The sequence below is a fragment of the Portunus trituberculatus genome, chromosome 42 (genome assembly GCF_017591435.1).
Source record: "Portunus trituberculatus isolate SZX2019 chromosome 42, ASM1759143v1, whole genome shotgun sequence".
NCBI classification, from domain to species: domain Eukaryota; kingdom Metazoa; phylum Arthropoda; class Malacostraca; order Decapoda; family Portunidae; genus Portunus; species Portunus trituberculatus.
The window spans coordinates 1,990,001-2,017,500 of record NC_059296.1 but is presented as its reverse complement, the minus strand read 5'-3'; the positions used below and the strand labels follow the sequence as shown (position 1 = coordinate 2,017,500).

The 27,500-nt window shown below is 38.0% G+C and overlaps 2 protein-coding genes and 1 pseudogene across 3 annotated transcripts in view; 1 reads left to right on the top strand and 2 right to left on the bottom strand.

Moving 5' to 3' along the window:
- The window catches only part of LOC123517731 (putative deoxyribonuclease TATDN1), a 3,233-nt gene extending 2,824 nt beyond the window's left edge, over positions 1–409 (bottom strand). Inside the window, exon 1 of the mRNA XM_045278136.1 lies at positions 319–409. The gene's annotated coding sequence lies outside the window, so the exon portion shown is untranslated. The remainder of the gene's footprint in view (positions 1–318) is intronic.
- On the top strand, positions 253–9,831 carry LOC123517730 (annotated as a pseudogene).
- LOC123517459 (RNA polymerase II subunit A C-terminal domain phosphatase-like) lies at positions 4,858–26,534 on the bottom strand. 2 transcript variants are annotated; one of them, XM_045277534.1, is made up of 10 exons: positions 26,356–26,534; positions 21,371–21,528; positions 18,504–18,657; positions 18,020–18,145; positions 17,504–17,745; positions 16,987–17,201; positions 15,349–16,526; positions 14,618–14,780; positions 13,954–14,088; positions 4,858–12,254 (listed from the first exon to the last, which is right to left on the bottom strand). In XM_045277534.1, exons 1-10 carry the CDS (start codon positions 26,419–26,421, stop codon positions 11,911–11,913), a joined length of 2,781 nt encoding a protein of 926 aa, XP_045133469.1. In that variant the 5' UTR covers positions 26,422–26,534; the 3' UTR covers positions 4,858–11,910. The 2 variants fall into 2 exon arrangements, with proteins under 2 accessions (XP_045133469.1, XP_045133470.1); XM_045277535.1 differs by having other exon boundaries at positions 4,858–12,218; positions 26,356–26,530.
- Between the last annotated feature and the right edge of the window lie 966 nt (positions 26,535–27,500).

Here is a 27,500-nt window from a genome sequence, read left to right as displayed (position 1 = left end):
TTTAATTTGAATTGAATCCATATTAAGTTCCAGAATTATTCATAACTAGTCATGTTATTATTATTATTATTATTATTATTATTATTATTAGTAGTAGTAGTAGTAGTAGTAGTAGTACCACTATTATTATTGTTATTATTATCGTCATTAGTCATTGTGATTATTTATTTACTCAGTTGCTCATTTCTTCCTAATTATATTAATTTCTAATATCTTAATTTTGCCATCACCTATGTCATGACAGTAAGCACTATGCATGACGGTGCCATGAGAAGGAAAAGAGAAGAGACAGATAGACGAGAACAACGGGTAGCTTACGTTGTGTATGATAATCTCATGCCCAACGATCTTCGAGATCTGTAGGATATCAGGATTCCTGGGTAGGGGAGCATCGAATGACTTAATACGTGTTGCAGAAATGCTCTTGAAAAAAAAAAATCAACGAAGACATAATACACATTTGGCGGTGGTGATGATAGCGCTGGCAATAATAATTATTGGTGAACTCGAGCGTTGAGGAGCGTTGCCAACGATTCACATTTCTGGCTGTGACTTTCCTCACTTGACATAGAGACGATTCTCGTGTTTGTCAACGCGTATTTGCGGGACTGCTTCTCATATGTTTTTATCAGAAGCGAACTTGGCCTCACCAACCACTCCATATGTGACTGGGCAAGCTTCAGCCGGGAGGTGCTGGTGGACTGGTGTTTGAGGACGTGATGGAAAGATAGGGGGCGAAGGAAAAATCGTGGAGATCGACGAAAGCAAATTTGGTAAAAGAAAATACAACGTGAAGAGAGTAGTGGACGGACAGTGGGTGTTTGGCGGACTGTGTCGTGAAACACGAGATTGCTTCATGGTGCCGGTGGAAAAGCGTGATAGTGCTACACTACTGAACATCATAAAGGAAAGAATAGAGCCGGGGACCACCATCATCTCGGACTGTTGGAAAGCATACAAATGCTTACAAGAGGAAGGATTCCGACACGACTGTCAATCACTCGGTAAAGTTACTTCGTAGATCCAGCTGATCCCACGACTCACACCAACACAGTAGAGAGGCTGTGGCGGGAAGTTAAGGCAAAGGTGCCGCTGTACGGAAGACGTAAGAAGCATTTTGTTGGGTATTTGGCAAGGTCCATGTTTATCATGGCCCATCAAGATCCCAACAAAAGATTTCACGTCTTCCTTCAGCACACTGCCAGACTCTACAACCCTCACCGGCCTTCCCCACACTCCTCCAATAAGTCCCCGCAAATATCAACACAAGCTGCAACATTTCTTCAGTCTGGGTAAGTTTGACACATTTCGATGCATAAAGAGTCATGTAGTGGCCATAATTCTAGTTTGTTTCCATATATACTCTGTCACAATATGTTAGGATTAGGTTAGTGTTGCAGTGGGGGGTCCGGGGTGGCGGCGCCCCCCGGTTAGGTTAGGTTACGTTAGGTTAGCTTTATGTTAGGGTTAGGTTAGTGTTCCAGGGGGTGTCGGGGGGGCGCACCCCCCCGGCTAAGTTAGGTTACGTTAGGTTAGGTTTATACTATGGTTAAGTTACGTTACGTTAGGTTAGGTTTATGTTAGGGTTAGGTTAGTGTTGTGGGGGGGGGGCGCAGTCCCCTGGTTAGGTTAGGTTTATGTTAAGGCTAGGTTAGTGTTGTAGGGGGGGTCCGGGGGTGCGCAGCCCTCCCCGGTTAGGTTAGATTACGTTAGGTTAGGTTTATATTAGGGTTAGGTTATTGTTGTAAGGGGAGGGTTATGTAAAACTTACCTATATTTAGGGATATTTTCGAACATTTGGGGAAATTTCCCTAGATTTTTCAAGTCCATATATCACTCAAATTGTTCGTTTAGTGCCAAAAGGTGGTCAACGGGGGCGCAGCTCCCCCGCTAGGTTAGGTTATGTTAGAAATTGTTCGTTCAGTGCCTAAATGGGGGTCGATGAGGGCACAGGCCCCCGATAGGTTATGAAGAAAATCGAAGTTTTTAATATATAGGGATTTTTTGGCATTTTTTAGGAAAATTTCCCTGTAAGATTTTTTACATCTAGGGAAATTTCCCTAGATTTTCAGACTCCATATACCACTTAAATATGCCCCCCCAAAAAAAAAAAAAAAAAAAAAAGTTCCCCACGTGCCCCCAAGCTTGTTGGAGGAGAGGGGAAAATATTAATAAGATATGTGTGGAGGTGTATTTCTTAAGAATTACCGTTAACTATACTAGCTTAAAAAAAAACATATAGGTATATGGGTTCCTGATACTGTAAATGTTTGATTGGTTTAGTTTGCTGAGATGACCGAGTGGTGGTTGGACAATCAGGATTCCACTGGTGATGAGGGTATTGAGGTAGAGATACCTGTGAAATTGAAATAGATTTGTGTCTGCGTGCTAAGGCAAGTTCAAATATTTGGTGATATACCTACTGAGCGAATCTAAAAGTGCTTAATTGTGCATCTTGTTGACTAGGACAGTCAGGTAAACTATAGTTTATAGTAGTACCCATTATCAATTAATATTAACAGTCTATGAATAATGACTCGTGGCGTGCGTATAATAAGCTGTGCGTTTCGTGGGTACTAATATCTTAATATTCACACTCGAAAGAGCGGCTGTGATTGGATCTCAAAAAGAGTGGACGAAACGGGCTGGATTGAAAAACGAGTACTTCAAACAGGCAGTACTTACATAACTCGTTATAAAGTCCATTCATACCTTCAAGGAAAACAACTTCAGTATTTTTTTCATCGAATCAACCGGATTTTAGTGCCCAGCTGGACAGGCAGGCAACCTGACTTCATGAAGAGCTAATAAAGACGAAATGTGGGCCAAAATTGCATCCACGCTACAATCTACAATGGTGAAAATACTGTAATATGGTAATTATCATGAAGTACTAGCATACGGTATGCGACTGAGATAATAGGCTTTGCGTTGATATGTGAGTCAATTTGATGTTTATTATTGTTATTATTATTATTTATTTATTTTTTTAGCTCATAGATAATCTTGAACAGTCATGGCCACAGGACTGGCACAGAACAACAGACTGCTATACTTTTTAACGTGCACCGTACGCCTATGTTGCTGCGTTGCCCCTTCCTGCCCTACCCTGTGATTGTCCTACTTTATTCTGCCCTGCGTCTCAATGTGCTCTCTGGCTAACCATACGTATCACGACGACATGGGAGCAATAGCGCCAGCACCACAAGCAACCTCTCGCATTTAGGTAATACCGTTATTGTAGGTAGTGCACTTGGCAATATTTTCTACGTGTGAGTAAAGCTAGGCGGGTTCACACGTGTCAGTATGCGATCGAAATTGCAAGTCGGTAGAGTTTCCGACTGAATACCAGTGCTGGAAAAATCAGTCGCATAGCAAGACCGACATGTTGGTCTTGTTCAGTCGATTTGCGACTTTGTTTACATTGTGACGCCATGGAGAAAGGTTTGAAAATGTGGTGTCCAGATGTAGAGAAGATATTGGAGTTGGTAAGGGAAAAAAGAGCACATCTGGGACCCTAATAATGAATTATAAAGAAAAAAAAAAAGCTTACACAAATAGAAGTTCGATGAGATCACTGCCACTCTCCAAGAACTGTTTCCCTCTATGCACGGGTAATGATGGAGGTGAGGATTGAAGACTTGTGGTTGCTGTTTTGGTATGTTACCTACATAGTGATTGCTGGTTGTTTGTATCGACCAATCAGGTGAAGGCTTATAAATGAAGTAAAGCGGACGTTTTGTAATCCGTAAAATTCGGTTTTACAGTTTACCTCGGATAATATGTTAAAAAGAATATTTTGGAAATATTTATAAAAATGTGTGAGTTTTTAGAGGCGATGCGTATGAGATCGAGATGAAGGTAAAATGCGCGTCTTAACGTTTGATGCGTAAATGTCTCCTCTCTGCTGTCACCACCTCGGAAATAATTACTATCCCTGCCTTATGAATTTTAGGTGTTTATATATGTCTCTCCTAAGGCTGCTTTAGTGGGATCAATTGCGATGTTTAAACTACTGTACATATTCAAGCCCCAAACGACAATAACGATAGTTCAATGCATATACTCAATCAATAATGAAACATAAGAACGGAAGTAAATCTGCTCACTCTTTTATAAAGAACAGCACCTGGGAATGCGATTTATGTGTGGAGGAGGGTAAATTGAATCAAGATGATGATAATTGTTCAACATCGATACAGATCGAACCATCAATGACTTCACACTCAATTTTTTCATAAGATTAGGCAATAGTCAGATTAAGTTAGATTAATTACGCTTGCTTGGGCTACGTTCTTGTTTAGTATACATATTTAAAGTGATGATTCTGTGAAATGTTGATAACATTTATTTAGAGCTTCACAGACGTTTCGTGGCTTCATTTCATAGATTTGTTCATTCATACATTCAAGGAAAACAACTCGCCAGTATTCTTCTAGTCTGCAAGAAAAGAAAAATTAATCTTTGAGAGAAAATATTAAAGATAAGCCGAAACAGTCCAGCGTGAAGTGAAACCTTATAAAAGGATGTTGATAGTTTGTGACTCAAGATACTCTAAGATGCAACTCCACAATAAAGGATATTACCATCTGACAAAGGTGGGTACTTTAGAGTCTATGGCTACAGAAACATGCTACCTATCACGTGGCACGTATATATTATCCATTTATTTTCATACTTACATCTTTAGTTTTGAAGTAGGAAACATCCTAATAATCATCAGGTACATATATGTTCTGGCTCTTGGAATCTCATTTTCTGTAAGTTTTAATATAGTACATTATATTAATGTTCACTAATTATTATTTCTTTCATTAAGAGTTATTGGCCATTTAGTAATGGATAATGAATGTTTTATCCCCTACTTCAGCTTTATTGTTGAAAACATGAAACAGACAGACTGAGTAATCTCAGTAATATGGATAAAGTTGACCCTTATCAATTACCACTATACATTAACATGTAAAAAAAATCCAATTCCTAATTTTCATTAGTATAGCAGGTACCAAGTTATGAACATGTATCACTCCTATTTAACAATTTTCCATAAATCAACACAGATAGGAATACTTTCATATCCTTTACTGATACTTTAGGAAAACTAGTATAGTATTTAAGTGACAATTTCATTTATTTAAAAAATAACATCACATGTACCCATGTATTATATTTTTGTGAACTTGAGGAGTAAATGAAATGATCATGAGCAACAAGTAACATTACAGTCCATATGTAATTGTATCCTTCTGAATCTCCACCATATATATAATCCATTTCCTTGGTGTGACTGAAAGTGGTGGTGGTTCTTGAAGAAAATCAGGAGCAGGGGAAATTAGATGGAAGGTTTCAATAGGAGTGGATTTGAAGTTATGTAGGATGGGAAGAGAAATGGTATTAAAGAAGAATGTAAACTGGAGTAAATGGAGAGGAGGCTGTAAATCAAGGAAATGGCAAGGCTGGACAAAAGAGAATACTTGTATATAGAATGTTGAGAATAGCATAGCACAGGACTGCCGTTAGATGATTGCGAGAATGTAACAAGGTCTCACTGACAGGAAAATTGTAATTTGAGTGCATAGTTATGACATTATCAAGTACATATACGTACAGGCTTTCCTCTTAAGAAGCTCCTCATGAATAAATCACACTAAAGTCTTGGTACTAATGTAATCTTAAACTTATAAAAGTACACTGAGAAAACCCAGTGCCAAAAAATGAATTTTAGAATAAAAAAAAAAAAGCATGAACTGGAAGCATAAAATACAATACTACTACATAATTTCAAAACAAAGCCCATCTTAACTCCCCAGCTCCACACCACACGTCACACAAAATGACAACTTTTCCAAACACCACCAGGAAATCTTGTTCTTTTGACTTTATCATGAATAAGCTTCTCATTAAGATATGGTGATTAATTATTAGTGGGAATCCAGTGTGCAGGTATTGCTCTCTCAAGAATACAGAAAGAAATTATCTAACAGAAGATAGTGGATAGGTTAACATATATGAATTTAAGCAACAATAGTCAACTCAGTGGCTTAAATCAAAACAGCTGTTAGTTGAATGCAGGTTCCCTGTTATTATAATATACAGTATAATTGCTCGTCTCCAATCTTAGATGTATGTGTAACACAACAAATGTCTTTATATATTCGAGGTGAATTACTGAACATATAAATATCTTCACATAAATACAAGTTGAGGAATGTTTGGTTCATTTATCAGTGTTCTACTCCATTGTTACAATAAAATGCTCAGTGTATTAATAAAAACAACAAAGATGCAAATAGTGATTCATTATTGTAGAGCCGAATTTAATAAGTCGAGTGGGTGGTGGGGAAACACAAGCTAATGCAAGGAGTGTACTATATTCCTTGACGTTTCAGTTATACAACATAGAAGCGGCTCAGCCGGCAGGTCCATGCAGCAGAACAGGCTGTGATAGGTGGAAGCCAGACAAGGTGAGCTTGGGTGTGGCTCGCAACAAATACATTGCTCCTCCCCTGTTTGTCTCTGGCCACAGCCAGGCTTGCCTTGTCTGGCCTTCACCAGTCACAGCCTGTTCTACTGCATGGACAAGCAGGCTGAGCTGCTTCTTTGTATACAAGTATACATGTATATTGCTATGCTACTCATCTGTAACTCATCCTTTCTGAAGATGGTTTTTTACTGAAAAGTCGAGGAATGTAGTACATACCTTGCATCAGCTTGTTTCCCTTTTATTTGCCTGATATACAAACTTAAGTTACCTCCCCATTTTTCACAATCTTCATCTAATTATTTGCCTCTTGTATTGATGACATAGTATGCTACACAAGTACCATCTGCTTATCTCATTTTTGAGATACTGAAGATTTATTCATACAACTGCAAACATTTTATTCCAACAATGATAGCCAATACTTTACTTGAAGTTGACTTTTTATAATGGTTTAAAGATTTTAGAACTACTTATTTGTTACATGCATATTTGGCCAAATAGAGACAAATTAGGTTTGTCTCCTTGAATATTATAGCCCTTGTTCACCTATTTATAGATAAATACAAAATGGATTCATAAGTGTCCCAATCAACAAACAATTAAATGGCCAAAAAATGGACTTATACAGTTCTGCACATGTCATTTATGTCAGAGAGAGAGAGAGAGAGAGAGAGAGAGAGAGAGAGAGAGAGAGAGAGAGAGAGAGAAATGTGTGTTGATGAGGTCTGCAGTGTATTTATTACATATTTGTATTACAAATACATCACAGTAAATACCCATTTCATTTATTTTTTTATTTTTTTCTAGTGAAGAAGAAATAAGCAACCAAACAGTTTTCAGCTTAACATTAACAATTAGATTGTGGACAATGAAATCTGACATACCACCAGTCATGCAAAAATCACACTTAAATCTTGAAGAGCCATAGCTACATCTAGTAAGGACCAACTAAACTGTAACTTATCACATAATCCTTTGATAATACATGTGTAAGGCTATTTAAAATTAATAATGATCTAAGAATCCTTCAGGTTTTATTATAAGACAACATATTCAAGTAAATGTACAATACAAAAGTATAAAATCAAATAGCTATTCAGTCTTATCATTTTCTTCCATAACCTCCAAAAGAAATCAAGTAACTTTTTTTTTTCCATAATGTGAGAATTCACGTCCCCACACCCACTTATTTACAAATAGAGTACATAGATAATTCTATGCTCACATCTTCCTTTTTGTTTACATTTCCTTTGGATCCTTGCTTACATTAATTTTTGCTATCGTAACTTTATACTTTCAATAGGACTATGAACATAAATGATTTTGTATTTTTCGTGTTGTGGGAACAATGACAACCGTTAAGTAGATACACACAGAAAATGTACAATGGACTATAATTCATTTTACTTTTCTACCTTTATATTCACTTGTTCTGACCAAAATATTGAGATTGAAGAATTTTCAAGCAAACTGCAACAAACTATAATCTATTCCCTTAAGCTGAATACTTGGCTCCAAGTTTGGTAAGGATGGATGATATTCAGTTAAAAAATTCCTGAATGTGAAACATGGTGTGGTGCAGTCAGATTGTGCTTGGTTGTGGATTGTTTTGCTAATTTGTTATTTTATCTACAATATTTTATCTACAATATAGATAGGTAGACCACACCATCTAAAATCCTAAAGGATGAAGTAATCTCATTCTAAATGGTTTCACACACTACTGATCATATGAAGTAATCTCATTCTGAATGCTTTCACACACTACTGATCAAAGGTAGAAAGTTATAGAAAATAAGTTTGTTAAACACACGGCTTCTGCAACCATTGATGAGTCTTGTGTACAAAATGTGCTAAAGCAGATAAAATAACATTCTTGGAGCATGAAACATGTAGGCTGGCCCTGAGAGTTGGTGGGAGAAGTGTGTAACCAATCAATGATATCCTTCTTACCAGGGCAGGAGCCCGAGATCCAGCTTCAGTGAAAATATTAAGTAATTGCAAACTTCAACCTAAATTAAAGAATAACATCCTTTAAATCACAGGTACATTACTGAAGCTTTAATAATTAGTCTCCTGAAAATGAAACCTACAAAAGGTTTAATGCCTGGATTTGTCTGAAAAATGGAAATATACATGAGTATATACAGCAAGAATGTCACTTTCCTCAAACGAGTTATCATTCTTACAACATTCACACAACAATCTATGCCTGTTCTACAGGAATCTTTTTCTTATCTGATATATATTTTTTGCATGTACCTACAAAATAAATATGTACAAATAGTTACAAATATCTATGAGCAAGGGCAACATGATAGCTTAACAATACTCTAAATATCAAATGTAAAAATAAATTTTCATTTAGTTTTAGAATATGAAATACATTATGGAAAACTTTCCTATATATGCGTAAGTAAACTTTGAACAGCCACCCACCCATCAGGAAAGTACCATACAAAAATCGTGCCTTTAAAAAACATCATGCATTTAGCTGTAATAAAAATAATCCTAATTAGTGCCAAGTGCCAACTAGCAACTGGTTATCTGAAACTTGCTCGTATCTAAGACACATGATGCTTGAATCCTAATGGTGTATGTTTCAAGCATTACTTGTTGTACTCTTAAAAAAAAAAAAAACATCTGAACTGCTGTACTTTTCTTAAAGGGCATACATATTCTTTGCCCCAGTTACTCTAAAAGGGTAAGTTATTATATATGAATGCCATAGCTGGGTGCAATGAAGAAAAGTTATCATGATAACTGATAAATGAATAATAACCTTATTGGTGATAGCCAATAATCAAAACTGGCAATGAATTTATCAAGACTGATAACTGATAAATCCAAAATTTTGATACAAAAACAATCAGTGTGCGTGTGTGTGAGCACATACAAGGTGTGCCTTGTCTTGGTTACTTCTATTTCCTGAAGATATAAATATTTCATAATTATGTTGTTTGCTATTATAAGAGTGTAAAAGTGGAATGAAGATAAAAATAAAATTTTTTGGTAATGCAAAAGTAGTTAGAGTAAATATTTCCAGATAATGCTTCCATTTCAGAAACAATTTTAGTACTAGTGGGGGTCAATGGTCTCTTTCAGAAATGAAGGTTGATGGTATACTCCATTAGGCTATATGCTATCGTATGTATTCTTTCTTTTTGTTTTATATTCCTATCATACCATACTCATTTGAATTTTCCATTTTCTAGATTCTACCTGGGCTAGAGGACTCAACCATTTTTGTTATTCTCAAGGTGGTGATGGGAATTCTGAATTGAACTTTGAGTGCATCCATCCAGCTGTTTCTGCAGACAAGTGTTGAGTGGCACCAGGTACTGTGGGTAAGTCTGGTGTTGTAAACTTACATTATACTATTTCATATGTCCATCTGAAGTGGGAGTGTGTCATCACTGACTATATTAGATATAAAGCTCACATCCCTATTTAGGCAATCTCAAACTATTGCAGGAAAATTAAGCAGAGCTCTCAAATATACTTCAGTAAGATGGAGTGTACTGTTATCACCGTTTATATGTGAAGTTGTTTTGAATTACTGAAATTATATTACTTCACACACAAAATGATTGAAATTTGTTTATTATTGTCTCACCCTTTAAGACATGAATTGTTTGAATATTGTCAAAATAATTCACCAAGGATTATACCACAAGTTTTAGCAATGTCTGGTAAAAGGTACCATATAGCTATCAAAACACTCAGACTAGAGCTCTAGCCAATAAAAAGACAAAAATTGCTGCATTGAGATGAGTGAACTTCTGAGTGAATACTATAATATAATTAGTGGTAGATGAATTTTGAGCATCTACATTTTTAGGTAATGTATAGTACTACATCACATATCTGTTAAAAAATAATTAACAATTTTGAGATCCCTGTAATATTGATGGCTTGAGGCTATGGTGGGGGGATAAAAATTGGTCACCTTGCTTCTATTTGTACCATATAAGGCAAATCATTCTTGTACTACATGATTCAAGATTTCATAGGGTGAGAAATTCATAAATAGACATTATTTCAGTTAGTTCTAGGAAATTGTCATTTCAACAACTTGAAACTTGTTTTAGAGATACTGTTCCATAAATAATAATAGCAATATGGCACCTTAGTCTCATGGATGAACATCTATTTCTGCTTCACACAAGGCAGGTATGTACACATTGATGATACTAATGACACATTCTGCCTCTGGTGGACATATGAAATTGGTTTTGTAAAGTAAACCACAAACTCCTTTGGCATTCTTGGGCCTTGCATATCCCCCATAATGTTTCCACTTTGTCTTGGCACTTTTAAATCTGGAGAATTGCAAGATGTCCTATTCACATTGGGCCTGAATGGAAGTAGTTGTGATACCATGAAATGTTTGTCAATGAGAATCAGTTGTTACTGACATAACTAAAGTACAAATCACTGCTATTTCAGTTTATTGTTGTCACAGTTCTTCCTCAATGTTTCCCAGTCTTCCTTTTGAGAGGTGAAAGGCTGATTTCCTGTGGGAACTTTATAATGGTGAGTTCTTAGAAACAGGTATCTAATATATAAAGTCTTACTTTGTCTCTAATAATCACAAAACAAAACGGTTTAAAGGACTTAAAATGTAATAGCAATACCATAGCATTAAAATGAGTCCGAACATTGTAAATCCTTCTACTCGGAAGACTGAGGAAGATGTAGCCTACCTAGTTTCTATCTACTACACCAATTTTAATATTACTCATATAGGATAAAGTATACATTTATAGTATTAACAAGTCTTGAGAACAACATAATATACAATTAGTGAACCTTAACATTCAATCTTCCACACAAAGCACTTTCTTTGTACTAGTACAAAGTTAAATTGCTTCAACTTTGTATAACCCAAAACAACAATAAAATTTCCTTTCAGTCAATCCACATTGTCTCAATGGTCAAATATTCTATTCCTTTTGTTTGATATTTTTTTTATTTAAATTGTGAGCCATTAAAGTTTATTATTATAAATTTCTCCAAGTCCAGATATGACTAGAGCAATAATGATGTTAACTAAATCTCTTCACAAATGAAGGATATATTTTAACACAACCTAAAAAGAGGCATCAAAACCAATATAATAAATGTTCTGAAATGAATGAGTAATAATTTCCAAGGTTAAAAATCTGGGTGGGTGACTACACTTTCACACCTTTTGTACAATATCTTCATTCACTTAATTTTTTTCACATTCCTATACACAAGCTATTCTTAATCCTTTGTTAAACATGTAAAACCAATATTTACATTTGTACTAACTCGGAAAGACAGAGAAGGGGATAAGAGCAAGACGTAAGAGGAAAAGGAAAGAGAACAAGAAAACATATTAGGATTCATCAGACACAGGAGTGAAGACAGAGAAGCAGTGAATCTTAAAGGAAGCTATCTTAATTAAGAAGGTTTTCAAGATCAGCTCCCATCCTCCGTAAATCTCCTTCATCATCATCATCCTCCTCAGAATTGCTGTCATCACTAGGTAGCTGACCACCTTGCCGGAAAGTAACACTGGGTAATTCATCTTCATTCTCATCTTCCTCATCTCCCAACTCATTGGATTTCCTTTTTTTCTTCTTTGGCTCCCCATCCTCATCCTCATAGTCCTCCTCCTCTTCTTCATCTTCATCACCACCTTCCTCCATGTCATTTGAGTCTGAATTGTCTTCTGATGCTTCAGATTCGGACTCACCCTCAGAATCTGCCAAGTATGCGAGTTTTATGCACCAATACACTGCTGTCAGAGTGAAAAGAAAGAGATATGAAGTAAAATATACCTAATCTATAACTGTAAAATAAATACCAGGGATAATGATCATACATAAAATATAAACAGCAATATTAATCTTGGCTGGGAAAACTCCAGCCAATTTTCATTCTTCTTCTATCCAATCCAACAGTAATACTAGGGCATGGTGAGGGCTCTCCCATCCAAGGTTGCAGCCTGTCAGTCTGCTGTTCTGACTAAATCTCTGGCAACTTGCGCGTGCGTGCGCACAGGGTTTGAGTGGGGCTCGTAGTGTCCTGTCTCCATTTAGCCAATTTTTCCATAAAGTTATGCACATTATGTGCTGTAACAACTTCATTATTCAATGCATTCCACTTCTCCATCTTTGTGTAAGGAAAACTGCATTTTCCAATATCCTTCACACACTGCCTCATCCTGATCTTTACATGACCTCTTGTCATTCTATCTTTTCAATGCCATTGACTATCTTGTACATTGTTATTAAGTCTCCTCATTCTCTTTTATCTTGTAATGTTGGCAGTCCCATTTCCTTCAGCCATTCTTATGTTAAGTCCTTGAGTTCCAGCACCATCTTTGTAGCAATCTTCTGTATCCGTTCTAATCTTCTTATATTTTTTTTGAGCTCGGAGACCACACCACAGATGCATGTTTCAGTTTAGGACGTATCATGCTTGTGATGATTTTTTTCATCATATCTTTTTCCATGAATTGAAATGCCACTCTTATATTAATCAACATTTTATATGATAATCCAAATATCTTGCTTATGTGTTTTTCAGGGTTCAGATTTTCCTGTATAATCACTCAGACATTTTTCTTCTTTAGACTTCATTATTTGTTCCTCTCCTATCAGATAGTTCCATACCAGTCTTCTTTTGCTATTTCCTACTATGCGTTTCAGGGCCTGGGTAACCCTGTTTTTCGCAAATGTCTCCTAAACAGTTGGATTAGTATGGCATCTTGGCACAGTGTTTCACACCCTGACCTAATTTCTGACAATGTAGGACATTGCTAAATGTTAAAGATCTAAGCGTTTACTCTTGGGAATGAAGGCGAAGCCTGGCAGAGGCGACACCACATCAGGACAAGGGAAGCTTGACGTAGCATATTATCAGTCCAACAGAGGTCTCTCTCTCTCTCTCTCTCTCTCTCTCTCTCTCTCTCTCTCTCTCCCCCCCCCCCCCCAGATGATCAATACAGCTTTCACAGTGTTGGAGAACAGGGTGGCATTTTTCTCATGTTTTTCTCTTACTGTAATTAAATAACCCAGTCTCAACTGGCAAGTGAGGTCAGGTGACAGCAGGGTTGCACTTCCTGCACTTGTATGCCACTTTTAGGATTGCAATTTTCCTGCCCACTTAGCTGAAAAATGGCCTAATTGGGTGGGAAAACAGTGGACCTGGCAACTCTGGGGAGGAGAGTACTGTAGTAACCTTGCCTCTCAGCCTGGCCACTCCTATAAATCCCCCAGTGCTAATCCCACACAGAAGGGACAACTCTAATAAACCGTTAAGATCACAACCAGAATTAATTATTATGAAAAGAATCTCTTCACTTCCTCCTAATTACATATCCTGTAGATAAATAATAAAATCAAGGCATTTGTATGCAATAAGCATCTGAATGTAATCCATGCATCAATACTGTCAAGCACTTACATCTAACAACTGCGCTGCCATACACTTACCATTGTCATCACTGAGAATTTTCTCTACTTCATCTTCCATATTGTTCTTATCATCTGAGCTTAAGTATACAAGAGGGTTGATATCTTGTAGGAGGCTACCACTGGGAGTTCGCATCCTCTGCGGAGCTACTGGATCTGGAAATGGGAATATAAGATTATTTAATTTATTTTTCTCTTACTGTAATCCACCCAATGTCCTAATATCCAGGGAATGTTCAGATGTTGCACTTGTCTATCATTTACAAGATAAGTTTCTTCAATGACATGTCACAAATGCTTATTTATAGAGACGTGTGGTCTGAGTAGTGTAAGAGTGATACAGATACTAATGGGGCCATGATGGGGTTCATTATTAGAAATGGATGTTCATTATTAATCCTACTTTTTTTTTTTACATAGTCTACCTCAAATTCAATTTATATGTTACTTGAACTATACACCACTGGAGAGTCCAGAGTAATACATAATATCATTTATGTATATATAAACAAGAAGCCAGGGGGAATAAGGAAGTCAAATGATATTCATCTACTAAAATGCACTAAGCTGACATGTTGCTTCAGCAAAAAAGTAAGTGCAAGAAGCTGCTTCCTCAAGTATAGAACTTTATGTACATGAATATGAACAATAAAATATACTAGAAATCTTGAATTTTCAGATTGACCAGAAAGATCATGGGAGGCAAGCCATGCAGCATCCGGGTTAGAACAGTGGAGAGGCGGCACTCGCTGCACCTCCTTCTCCGTCTCCTTGGTGAGAGGGAAGAGCCGCTCCTCAACCCACTCCCACCGCTCAGTACATTTCCACAACCAATTTGGTGTCACAATCTGAAGGCAAGATGATAAATCAAATTAGATTTGTATGCTACAACTCAAGGTGTCACATACCCCCCTGACAATTCAAAAACTTGCACCAAGTCCTCCTCCACTCCAGCACATTTATACTTTCCTGTTTAAAATTATTTTATAGCCTTTATATCACTTATCCAACATGTACTTTTCTTTCTCTACATTCAAATTATGCTGCCACAGCAGTCACTATGTCTTGCAGTTGTCTCAAACTTCTTTCCTTTCCATGTTTTCATTCATCTCATTCTCTCTATGCCTTCTATCATATCCCTGTTTGATTTTTACTCCTATATCAACTTAAACTGCATTTATCAGATCCTGTAAACACCATTAACACTACCATTGCTTAGGATTAATAAAACTATCCAGGTCAGATCTTTTACCTCCTCTCTCCACAGAAACTAAACACAACTGAGAGGTATCTACCAGGAGCACCCTTCTTTCTGTACCTATATCCATTATATGCTCACTGTTCTATTCCACTTTACAGTTCTTACCATGTCTGTTGCAACATTGTTTAATTGTTTCAGAAAAAGGTTCTGCTCACCTTGATGGACTTCATCTTTCTGGCAGCATTGACCTTTTCAGTGTGTCTGTTAGCTGCCACCAGGTGTGTGGTTGGGATCCCTGCTTCTCCACGCACTATCAACCTATCACTCACTGTAGCCCCAAAGGCAGTGGCAATAAGATAAGCTTTGGATTCCTTCAGCTTAACTTGTTGTGGCACAACTCCAGAAAACACAAGACTGACACCATGCAGCACATCTTTCTTCACACCTGGAACAATCTTCTTCAGGTCTGGAAGTGGTCTCTGATCCAATGTGGCTCCTTTCTGTGCTGATATCGGTTCCTTTTGTTTTTTATCATCATCTTGTTCCATAAGGCTTGCCTCATAGTCTTTGAAGAACACAGAGTGTATCTTTTTCAGAATGTCTTCCAGGTATAGCAGGTAATCATCATTATCAACAACATCAAACACCTGCTGCTGTGATATGGTCTGAGACTCCTGCTGGGTCAGCTGATCCTTAGACTCTTTAGAGGGTGATTCCTGGTCATGCTGAACTTGGTCTACCTCTTTATTTCCACTAGTTTTCGTAACTTCACTTTCACTTTCTTTACTGCAATCTGTGTCCTTAGCTTCTTCGTGGACCTCAGTGCTTTTCTGTTCCTGAATCTCGTGGACCTCAGTGCTTTTCTGTTCCTGAATCTCTGAACCAAGTTGCTGAGACTCGGGATTCAGCTCTAAAGATGAATCGGTTTCTTTATCTGTAGATAAAACATTTCCATCTGAACATATTTCTTTTTTTTCTGGAGTAGTTTCCTTGGTCCCTATACTAGAATCCATAGGTTCCAAAGAGGGTAAATTTTTTTTATCTTCTGAATCAGTTTCTTTTTTAGGATTAGATTCTTGGGTCTCTGGGTTGGAGTCTTGATTTTCTGGTCTTGTATTTTTTTCTGCACTCGATTCTTGCACCCCTAGGCTGGATTCCTGGCCCTCTGGACTGGATTCCACCACCTCTGGGGATGATTCCCAACTATCATCTGACCCGCTATAATTGCCCGAATCTTCATTAGACTTTGTATCTGAGAGTGGTCCTCTTTCTCCATCAGCAGTGACTTCACTGGCTCCTTGCTGAAACGTGGGAGGAGATTGTGATGAGGGTTGAGTTTCAGCAGCATCCAAGTCAGAGCTGCCAACCTCTTTCTTCTCATCTCCCGTTGAGACTGAAACCACAAGTCATAAAATAGAAGCAAAATACTGAAAAATATTTGTAATCTTGAAATAAAAATGGTTGTGAGTAAAGTTCCAGATGTAAATGTAGAAGATAGTTTCTAGATACAAAGAACCAAGAATTATGTAATCTAACAGAACTTCAAGTATGTAAAAACATGCTCATACTTACATGAACATGTATGTATGAGTATGGTGCCTTTCAAAATGATTATGAAGATGAAGAGGATGTGTATGTAAACCCTAATTTTTCCCACAAGTTTTCTTGAACTTAAACAGACAAAATTTACATCCAATACTGTTTTTGAATTTGTCATCACCATAAGTCAATCTAAATATAACAAGTAAAGGTGAACTTTTAATTTAAAAAATTTGTCATGAGTATGCATATATTTGTCATAACACTAAAGTACTTCTGAAACTTCTTCCACCAGGAAACTACAGAACACTTACCGACTGGTTTGATAATTTCCTTCTTTAGGTTCTTGAAATCAATACCATCACGATCATCACGCTCTTTTTTTTGGAGACCCTGTGGAGCATTAATGTCACCTGTGTGACGAAAAAAATGGTAGGGTGCTACTTGCACCACATTGGGGGAGAAGTTCCACACATCTGTTCGGTCATCAATAATGCAAACCAAGTTGTCTCCACATGGAAACAGGGAGCTGTAAATTGCAACAGTTTGTAAACTTTAACTAAACTAAGAAAGTGTGCAGAGTAAGCTGACATATTTAATATGATCATGGTACAAGCAACAGTCATATTGTTTAGAATATATGTATGTAAAAGCAACAGAAACTAATTACTACTTGAGTATATCCAACAAACCAAGCAATAATGCATAAATTTACTCTTTGCTAAAGTACCAGTTGATTAGTCTTAGTTGATGAATTTCTTTTCTTCAAAAGAAGCTACCTTACAATTTGAAAGGTAACAGAATATATGATTTGAAAAGTCACAAACTTACTCAAGATTGGCCTTCTTGGACATGAGGTTCAAACACTCATTTCTAGATAGGATTCGCTGACCAAATAATTTGTGATCAGGGTCAAGAAAGTGTGCAATGTGGTGTGCATACTCTCGAACACCAAATGTACTGATGTGGAGCTCAAAATACTTGGATATATTCTCTAGAAAAGTTCTAGTGTGTGGTCTGATGCGGGCATGATACCATGGGCCCCCAGCAGAGAGCTGGAAATGGTAAACATCCTGAAATAAGGAATTTTCATTATGTTACTGGAATGAGAGGAAAAATATATACTTTGAGCATATATCACTTTTTTTGGAAAAAAAAAAATAAATAAAATGAAAATTAAATAAATAAATATAAATAAATAAATAAAATATATAAAAATAAAAAATAAATATAAAAATGAATAAATAGATAAATAAATTTAAAATAAATAAAAAAATAAAAATATTTTTTATTTTAATAATAGTAATTATAATAATAAAATAAATAAAAAACTAATAATAATAATACCTTGAGGTTGGCAGGGATATTGTCATTAGTGGTGTGAATAAGAGTCTGGTCTAAATCTACCAGAAGAACCAGCTTCTGTTGCTTCAACAGATTTCTTATGTCCTCTTGCCCAAGCTTCTGTGCCTCCTGTAATAAAATATATTTATTTAATTAACATTTCTCTCCCAAACACTCATCTCAAGAAACATCATGACTTGAGAGTTTGGTTACAATAATTTATTCCATGATTGTTTTCAATGTTTACACCTATCCCTTTTTCCCCACAATAATAATTACTCAAAAGAGTACAATGGTATATCATCTCTGCATCATCTAAATTTATTTGCCAACTGCAATCATCAACAAAGAGACTGTACTGCTACCTTTCATTATTTGGCAACCTTATAAGAAATTGACCAAACTGGCATGAAAATCAAGTTATGTCTAACAGTGTGCCAGGGAAATCCAGGACACATCTCATTTTCAGAACATTCCAGACACTCACCCCACGGGATATTTTGAGATCGGGTACAGAATGGAGCATGCTGACAGCCTCAGATTTGGGTAAGTCCTCTTCCCGCAGCAAAATCCCACAGTCACAGCAGATGTTACCCATGAGGGCAGTGTGTCCACAAGCCTCTACTTCCACAATCTCACATCTTGAATGAAAGATTGAACATCATTCTATTTTATATTACAAAATTTACTATCTAAACATTATTCTTTAATATGTTGATTTTTCATTTTGAAATAATGATGTACCACTTGCAAGACCAACATAACAATACAAATAAAATTGTAAATTCCTACATTCTGAACACATTTTAAAAAGATAAAAAGTTTCCAATAAAAAGGAAAAAAAAAACTAGTTAAATAATTCACCATGGTTGCTTGCTGGTCACCCAGCCAGCCTTTCTGCTATGGAAAGAGCTCAAAGCTCATAGTGACCGATCTTCTGGTAGAACTGAGACCACACCAGGACAGTGAGGCCACAATCCCTCCAATTATATCCCATATCTAGTTACTACCAAGTGAACAAAGGCTAACATTAAGAGGCTCGCCCATTTGCCTTGCTGCACCCTGGACTCAAACCTGGGTCTTCTCGTTTGTAAGGTGAGTGCGCTAACAACTACACAAAGCTTTGTGTGTGTGTGTTTCGCTGTTTGATCTGCTGCAGTCTCTGACAAGACAGCCAGACGTTACCCTACGGAACGAGCTCAGAGCTCATTATTTCTGATCTTCGGATAGGCCTGAGACCAGGCACACACCACACACCGGGACAACAAGGTCACAACTCCTCGATTTACATCACATACCTACTCATTGCTAGGTGAACAGGGGCTACACGTGAAAGGGGAGACTCCCAAATATCTCCACCCGGCTGGGGAATCAAACCCCGGTCCTCTGGCTTGTGAAGCCAGCGCTCTAACCACTGAGCTACTGTGTGTGTGTGTGTGTAATTCACCTCGGTCACCTGCTGGTCACCCAGCCAGTCTTCCCCATTACGGAGCAAGCTCAGAGCTCATAGACCGATCTTCGGGTAGGACTGAGACCACAACATACTTCACACACCGGGAAAGAGGCCACAACCCCTTGAGTTACATCCCGTACCTATTTACTGCTAGGTGAACAGGGGCCACACATTAAGAGGCTTGCCCATTTGCCTTGCTGCTTACTGGGACTCTCGATTGTGAGTCGAGCGTGCTAACCATTACACTACACTGTGTGTGTGTGTGTGTGTTTCACTGTTTGATCTGCTGCAGTCTCTGATGAGACAGCCAGACGTTACCCTTCGCACTGAGCTCAGAGCTCATTATTTCCGATCTTTGGATAGGCCTGAGACCAGGCACACACTACACACCGGGACAACAAGGTCACAACTCCTCGATTTACATCCTGTACTTACTCACAGCTAGGTGAACAGGGGCTACGTGAAGGAGACACACCCAAATATCTCCACCCGGCCGGGGAATCGAACCCCAGTCCTCTGGCTTGTGAAGCCAGTACTCTAACCAAGCCAAAGGACTGGGGTTCAATTCCCCAGCCGGGTGGAGATATTTGGGTGTCTCCCCTTTCACGTGTAGCCCCTGTTCACCTAGCAGTGAGTAGGTACAGGATGTAAATTGAGGATTTGTGACCTTGTTGTCCTGGTGTGTGGTGTGTGCCTGGTCTCAGGTCTATCCAAAGATCGGAAATAATGAGCTCTGATCTCATTCCGTAGGGTAGCGTCTGGCTGTCTCGTCAGAGACTGCAGCAGATCAAACAGTGAAACACACACCGCGTAGTGTAGTGGTTAGCACGCTCGACTCACAATCAAGAGGCCCGGGTTCGAGTCCCGGTAAGCGGCGAGGCAAATGGGCAAGCCTCTTAATGTGTGGCCCCTGTTCACCTAGCAGTAAATAGGTACGGGATGTAACTCGAGGGGTTGTGGCCTTGCTTTCCCGGTGTGTGAAGTGTGTTGTGGTCTCAGTCCTACCTGAAGATCGGTCTATGAGCTCTGAGCTTGCTCCGTAATGGGGAAGACTGGCTGGGTGACCAGCAGGCGACCAAGGTGAATTACACACACACACACAACACGCCTGGTAGCTCTGTGGTTAGAGCGCTGGCTTTGTGTGTGTGTGTGTGTACAAAATTATTTGATATCTTGTTTTGCTGATCCTTTCATTGCATGGTATGGAAAATTGATTGTCTCTTGGATCAAACTCACACAAGTACAAACACAAATCTACAACCACAAACACAAAGATAAGATTGTTATTCTTCCACTTATAAAACACTGACTTAAATCTCACACATACACATTTTCTGCAAGAAAAAACAAAGCTATGGAAGAAAATGAATTTTACATTTTGCCTCAGACTATTGCTAAATTTAAACCCTAGATCTGTGTGCAATAATACCTAAATCACTAAGGTGTTGTATCTATGTACAGTGGATCAAATCTTTTTTTTTTATTTATACCATGTGGGCTTTTCACGGGAATTTATGGGGTACCTCCTATCTCAAAGCCTACCCGCTAGGAAACCGTTGCCCTGAGTGAGGAAGCCCAACCTGCACTCAGACCGTGGACAGGATTCGAACCCGTGCGCTTGGAGACCCCTCGGATCCCAAAGCACGCATGGTTCCACTGTACCAGGGAGTATTCCAACACTGACACACAAAAAACATTTCCAGCCTTCTGCTCCTACTGGGAAAAGACTATACTAATTCACCATTAGATGAACAAAGCTTCAATAAAAGAGAAAACTTATTCCACAATAATTACCCTCCTGGCAGGGATTTGAACCTGGAACCTTCTAGATGTGAACAGAGATGTTACACACCACATATACAAAGCAGAAACTCTGCTATGTTATAACATTGGACACTCACCCATCTGCTATGGAGTCCCCAGTAGCAACAAGGACTTGTGTAACCACCCCAGAGCTCTTGGCTTTGATGATGGTACGCTGGCCAGCCTCTGACACAATCTCACACAGACGTCGCCGTGGGAACACATTGGTGCCCTTCTTGGTGTACACATTGAGGACCTGAAGAATGGAAAAGTAGATTCACCCTTTTGACATGAACAATGGCCAGGCAGTACATACTTTAGTTGTCATGTCCTCAAATCCATTCCTTTTAATTTGTGTTCCAAATTACACACTTACAAACTTCTGACCTCATTCCTTAACCAGAATATGCAGGGGATCATGCCCAAGCCATACCACCATAAATAGAATTGCCTGCACCACTAATGGGTGGAAGCTTAACAGTGTTTCCAATACTCTTCAAGGTACTATAGGCTATAGGCAGGAAAAAAAAGGCACAATTTGGCATTAGCCATGTGATTTATTATAACTTATACAACTGATTGGGATGATTATAAAAAACATACTTAAGATTGGAAAGCTTAGAATATTCTATGAGAGTATGTATGTCACCTCAATGTATAAACTGTGAGCTGCAGACGAGCTGACAAGGAGAATGTAAATGTAACAAAGATGATACAAGGTGATAGTATAATATATAGTCAGGTTACTTAGGGTGTCATTTCTGGTAAAGGCCATTGTTACACATTGACTTAATTTGAGAGGTGATGGAAGAAATGGCAAAAAAATTACTTTAACCCCACAAAAATTTTTAAGCATTTCCAGAATATCTTCATCACCAAAAACCTTTTAATACAGTAAATGAAGGTAACAATATACATGCTCTCTGACATGAATATCCTGAGATACGAACAAGATTCCCTGCAAGTCCAAGTTCTGTTTGTCACTCTACTGCAGGTTCAAATTTGCTGTTTGGCTCTTGCCTAGCAACACTTTTAGTCACTGCTTATACTGGGCGTAAGCATAGTGAAGGAGAGACGTGCTATATACAGTAGTTCTTATTCAGGTCTCAACACGCTAATGAATGTTCTTTTCAGCTCCATTTTTTTTTTATTATACATTCCAATTTTCTGACTATCAATCATGATTGGTTACAAGAGTAAGGCCAGTGATGACAGTGGCAGTGCTAAGAAGTGTCAAGCCAATGAAAACTAAGATAGTTACAACAAAGACATTTGGAGAAAATGGTAAATGTCATCTACACTTGACAGTACAGCAGTACAGTATTCGTACATCTTATCAATCTAATTTTTGTTTTACCTATTATTATTGCTTTATGTATTCTAAATTTGTGATTTTTATCAATTTCAGTTTATGCAAATCACCTCTAACAAGACAGGGCAGTTTGTCTGTGGCAGGCAGGCGACTGAGTCAAGCTGTTGGCAATGAGGCTTTAAGGAGAGCAAACGCAGAACACAGCAGCTGAGGTAGCAGCAGTGGCTAGCTAAGTTTAGTGCCCATAGGTCTTGAGGTGGCAGTTGGATATACATGTGGTAACCAGTGATTTGGTACCTGGACATGTGGTGGCCTGTGCAAGCTGTTGCAGAGGCCAGAGGGACCACTGGCCAGGAGGAACAGATTAGCCTCTGTGAGATATGTGCTGTGTATCTGAGGGCTGACTTGAGTAAGAATTGTATGAAGTAGATGTTCTGTGGCTATGAAGATTACCAGCTGCAAGGAAGTGCAGCTAAGAGAGGCTTTGCCATGTTTAGCTTGTGTATGTTGGTGTACCAAGTACGAGTTTCGGTGCCTATGGTATCCTGTGTGCCACAAGATAATTGTGCCCAGTTCTCTAGTGAGGAAATATACACCTGTGTTGTGCATACAATTTTTGCATTCTTGCTGTGCACCCCTTGCGAGTCATTTCCAAATGCATCGTGGCACTTGTTGGGCTGTTGCTGGCAGCGTACATAAGTGGTGGGTGCCATAATAATGCTTCATTTCTTATAATGACTTGAATTTTATAATCATTGTTTTAATATGAAGAAGACAGAATTATTCACAATTTGGCAAGCAATACAAAGCTTAGTGTAATAAAATCAACAAAGATCACAGACCTGCAAATACGTATAAGGAAGTAAACAACCACTAGCCTTACAAGTTTTATGAATACATAGGATCTTATAACTTGCTCATGTTTATAAGTTAGAAGTAATTTTTTATGTTTTTTTTTCTTATCAACAGAATATCATTAAAATAACAAATAATTGCCATTGCTAATAAAGAATAAATAAACAAAATAAGAAAAAAGTAAGGTATTTTTACAACCTCACTATAATCAACATGGCTTTTCTTACCCTTCTCATCATATAGAGCTTGTCATTCTGAGTTATTTGAACTTGTACATACCTGTCACAAACTGTCTACAACGTTGACAACAATTTTTAAAGATTTACCTTTTAATTTTAGGGGGAGCAAGCGACACCCATGGACGTGATGGACTGACGAGCACTGAGGAACACCGTTAGGCACGCTCATTCATGCACGGATAATATCATATAATTTACGTGAAATAAATCACAGTGATTGGTTCTTTTGTATGAGCATGCAACCACTGACCAATAACATAATAAACAATAAATCTAGCCAATCAGAGCGGTTTGTGGGAAGAAGCGACTGAACCAGTCTATGGGAAGATGTCTGTGTTGCCTCGATTATTTCCATTGTATCACCAGATTTTACAAAGGAAAGTAAGGTAATGACTTCACATTAATTTCTTAGCGTTGCTAGTCAGGCAAAGCTAGTTTGCTTTGGTTCCATTAGTTTAATTGGGCTAGATTAAGTTTTTTTTTTTTTTTTTTTTTTTTATGGCCTATAGCACCTGTAGGCAAACTTGAAGAGTATAATTTATGTGGGAAGCGCTGTTAAACTTCCACCCATTAGTGGCGCAGACAATTTTATTTTCAGTGGTACCCATATCACCACCCAAGCACATCTTTGGTGTAACTACCTAGAACCTGGGTATCATGGTGACATGCAGGTAACTTTAAACCACTCAACAAATGGAATAGCTTCAAAGTAGTATGTATGTGGTGGGATTTGAACCTAGGCATGGACGTCTGCCCAATCCCACATTTATCACTTTATCCACTATGCCACCGTCTCCCTGTTCTGAGGACGATGTATCAGCAATGCTTGTTGCCTCAACTAGGTTACATTAGCTTGGTTAGGTTAGGTTAAGTAAGATTAAAGTTAGGGTTAGGTTAGTTTTGGCTAAAGAGATAAGTTTCAATAGACTGGCATAGACAGTGGTGACCAGTGGTGGCAGCGAGTACTCTCCAAAGCAGCAACAGTCAAAATTTTGGTATTATTTTACTCAATACCAACATGGCTTTTGTTACCTTTCCTAAATTACAGAGGTTTTCACTCTGAGTAATCTGAATCCATACATATCTGTCGCAAATTGTTTATAACGTCGATAAAAATGTTTAAAAATTTACCACTTTTTGGAGAGAGCGAGTGACATCTGCCGGTGTGATGGACTGATGGGCACTGGGTGAGGAGGGAGGACTGAAGAGTGAGGAAAGCTTTTATGCGCGTTCGTTCGTGTGTGCGTACTGTCACATTATTTGCGCACATGTGAAATGAATGATGATTTTTTTTTTTTTTTTTTGCGCATGCAGATACTGATCAATAAAAGTAATACATCACAAATCTGGCCAATCAGAGCAGTTTGTGGAGAGAAGTTACTCTATTGGAATTTAGTCTAAGGAAGATGTCTGAACAGGCAGGGTGTCGCCTTGATCACATCCACCGTATCACCAGATTTTACGAGGAGATTCAACAAGGTAATGACTTTATATTAATTTCTTAGCATTGCTAGTCAGGTTAGGCTAGTTTGCATTGGTTAGATCCATTTAATTGTGTTAGATAGTTAATTTTGTTCTGAGAAAGACGCATCCATGACGTGTGTCACCTCAACTAGATTAGGTTAGTGCAGATTCATTCAAAACAAGTGAAATATACCAGAAAAAAAAAACTTCGTTTTACTGCAAAATTGTGTTTCTGTAAGAGATGGGGGAAAAGTAAAAAAAAAAAAAAAATAATAAAATAAAAAAAAAATAAAATAAAAAAATACGAATTTGCAATGGAAGTGAAGTGCACATTCATTCAAAACAGGTTGAAATCTACCAGAAAAAAATAGTTTCATCCAGATGTGAGCCGTGAAAAATTTACCATAATTTTGAAGTTACTTTTGTAATACCTGGTGATAACGAAACTATTTCCTTCTGGTACATTTTGGTCTGTTTTATTTATTTATCTTTTATTTAATTTAATTTTTTTTTCATTGCAATACAGTACTTTCCGAGGAGATGGACCATGGTTTTATGGAGAAGGGGAGAATATAAAAAAGTGCAGATTGCAACGGAAATGAAGTACAGATTCATTCAAAACGGGTAAAAAAAACTACCAGAAAAAAAAGCTTCATCATCAAGTGAGAGTATGGTGAAAGACTAAATGTATCCAAAGCAACAGTGAAATGGATTGAAAACTGTACATCAATAATGGCTATATCACTTCAAACTCCTTTATTTTTTTCTTCCTAAAAGCACTCCACAATGGTATCAAATGTCCCTTTTGTTATTTTACGCAATACTATTTTCAGTTGGCTTGAATTAGTCCTACTAGGATGACATAAGTAGGTATGGTGGCGTGGCAATCATGACAGGGGCAGACAGGCCAGGCGGGCCACAAGCCACCCAAACACTGGCTGGCCCCACAAGACAAGATTGCCTAATTTCCGCGGGAAACTCGATTGGCACTGAATTAGACACACTTGAGATCAGCAGGATCTACAACGCAGCACCGAAGCAAATACAACTCATTACAAAGGAGGCGAGTGGTTTGGTGGTGTTGATGCTTTCTGAAACAACAAGAGTGGAGACCGTGGAGGTGTTTGGGTTAGGGAAGGTGAAGCTGCCAGTGCACTCTGGGGTACAGGCCATGACAGCCGTTGCTTCGACCTCCCCACACCCACCTACTTGCCTTGTACTTGTGGCCACAGGTCCCTGTCAGCTCTGCCTCTTCAAAGGTCTCCCTGATGGGCAGCATGGTGGAGGAAGCTCCCCGGCCGCCTCAGTCCTGTTTGTTTTGCTCAGCGTCCCGCAGCCACGCCACTGCTGCTGTACCACCCTTTATCAATGCTGCTCTCTTCTCTTTATTCAAAATAATCATGAAAATACAAAAAAATCCCCATTTTAGTTTAAATATACTGATTTTCATTTAACATGCAATTACATAACCAACGACATTACTGAAATGGCGCAAACACCGAAAGATGCATGGACGGACAAGGCACTGTCAATTTGCGCGCGGGATTTGATTCGCTGGACCAGAGAAGACAAAGTCAAATTCAGAGTAAGGCACAAGAATCATTGTTATTGTATAATTTTATACACTACTTTTTAGCAGACCGCGTATATAAATGGAAGAAATTATAATCCTACCAAAAATCATTATAACGAAATCTGGTAATTTAAAAAAGAGAGAGGAAAAATAAAATGGTGAGCGTTATCTCCTTCAGTACCATGACGCGTTTCCATATTCATTCTGGTTAGTATCTGGTGATTTTATACAGCTTTAGAAACTCATGTGGAGGATTAAAGTAGTGAAGACTGGGGCTATTAATCTTTTGACCTCCATAGACCCTTCCTAATGTTAATAAAATGGTCTAGTCTTACACAAATCTCAAAATAGAAATGTGTCTCAGTATTGAAAGGGTTAAGAAAAAATTGTGCGTCGAAATTCACAACCGGTGGAGCTAAGGAGTTTGATATTGTACAGGTTGCTTTAATTCACTTGGTATTTATCTCACCTTGCCTTCACATCTATGTTACAAATCTGAAGCAACCAATCTGCTGCTTAATTTTGTCTAGGTAGATTTGGACATCTCAACATTTATTCGACACGTACCAATAGTTTTCTTACTCGTTAGTTCGACTGCTCTATTCTTCTTCTATTTTACGCTCCTCCCTTTACTTTCTATCATCAGCTCGTTCGCCTTCATATTTCATAACTTAAACTTATTACTTCTGATTAAATTTTTTTTTACGAGGGAGTATTCTTTTATTCTCTTTATTTCTCTTAGTGATTATCTTTATCTCAAATTATCTGTATTCTCTAAATCTGAA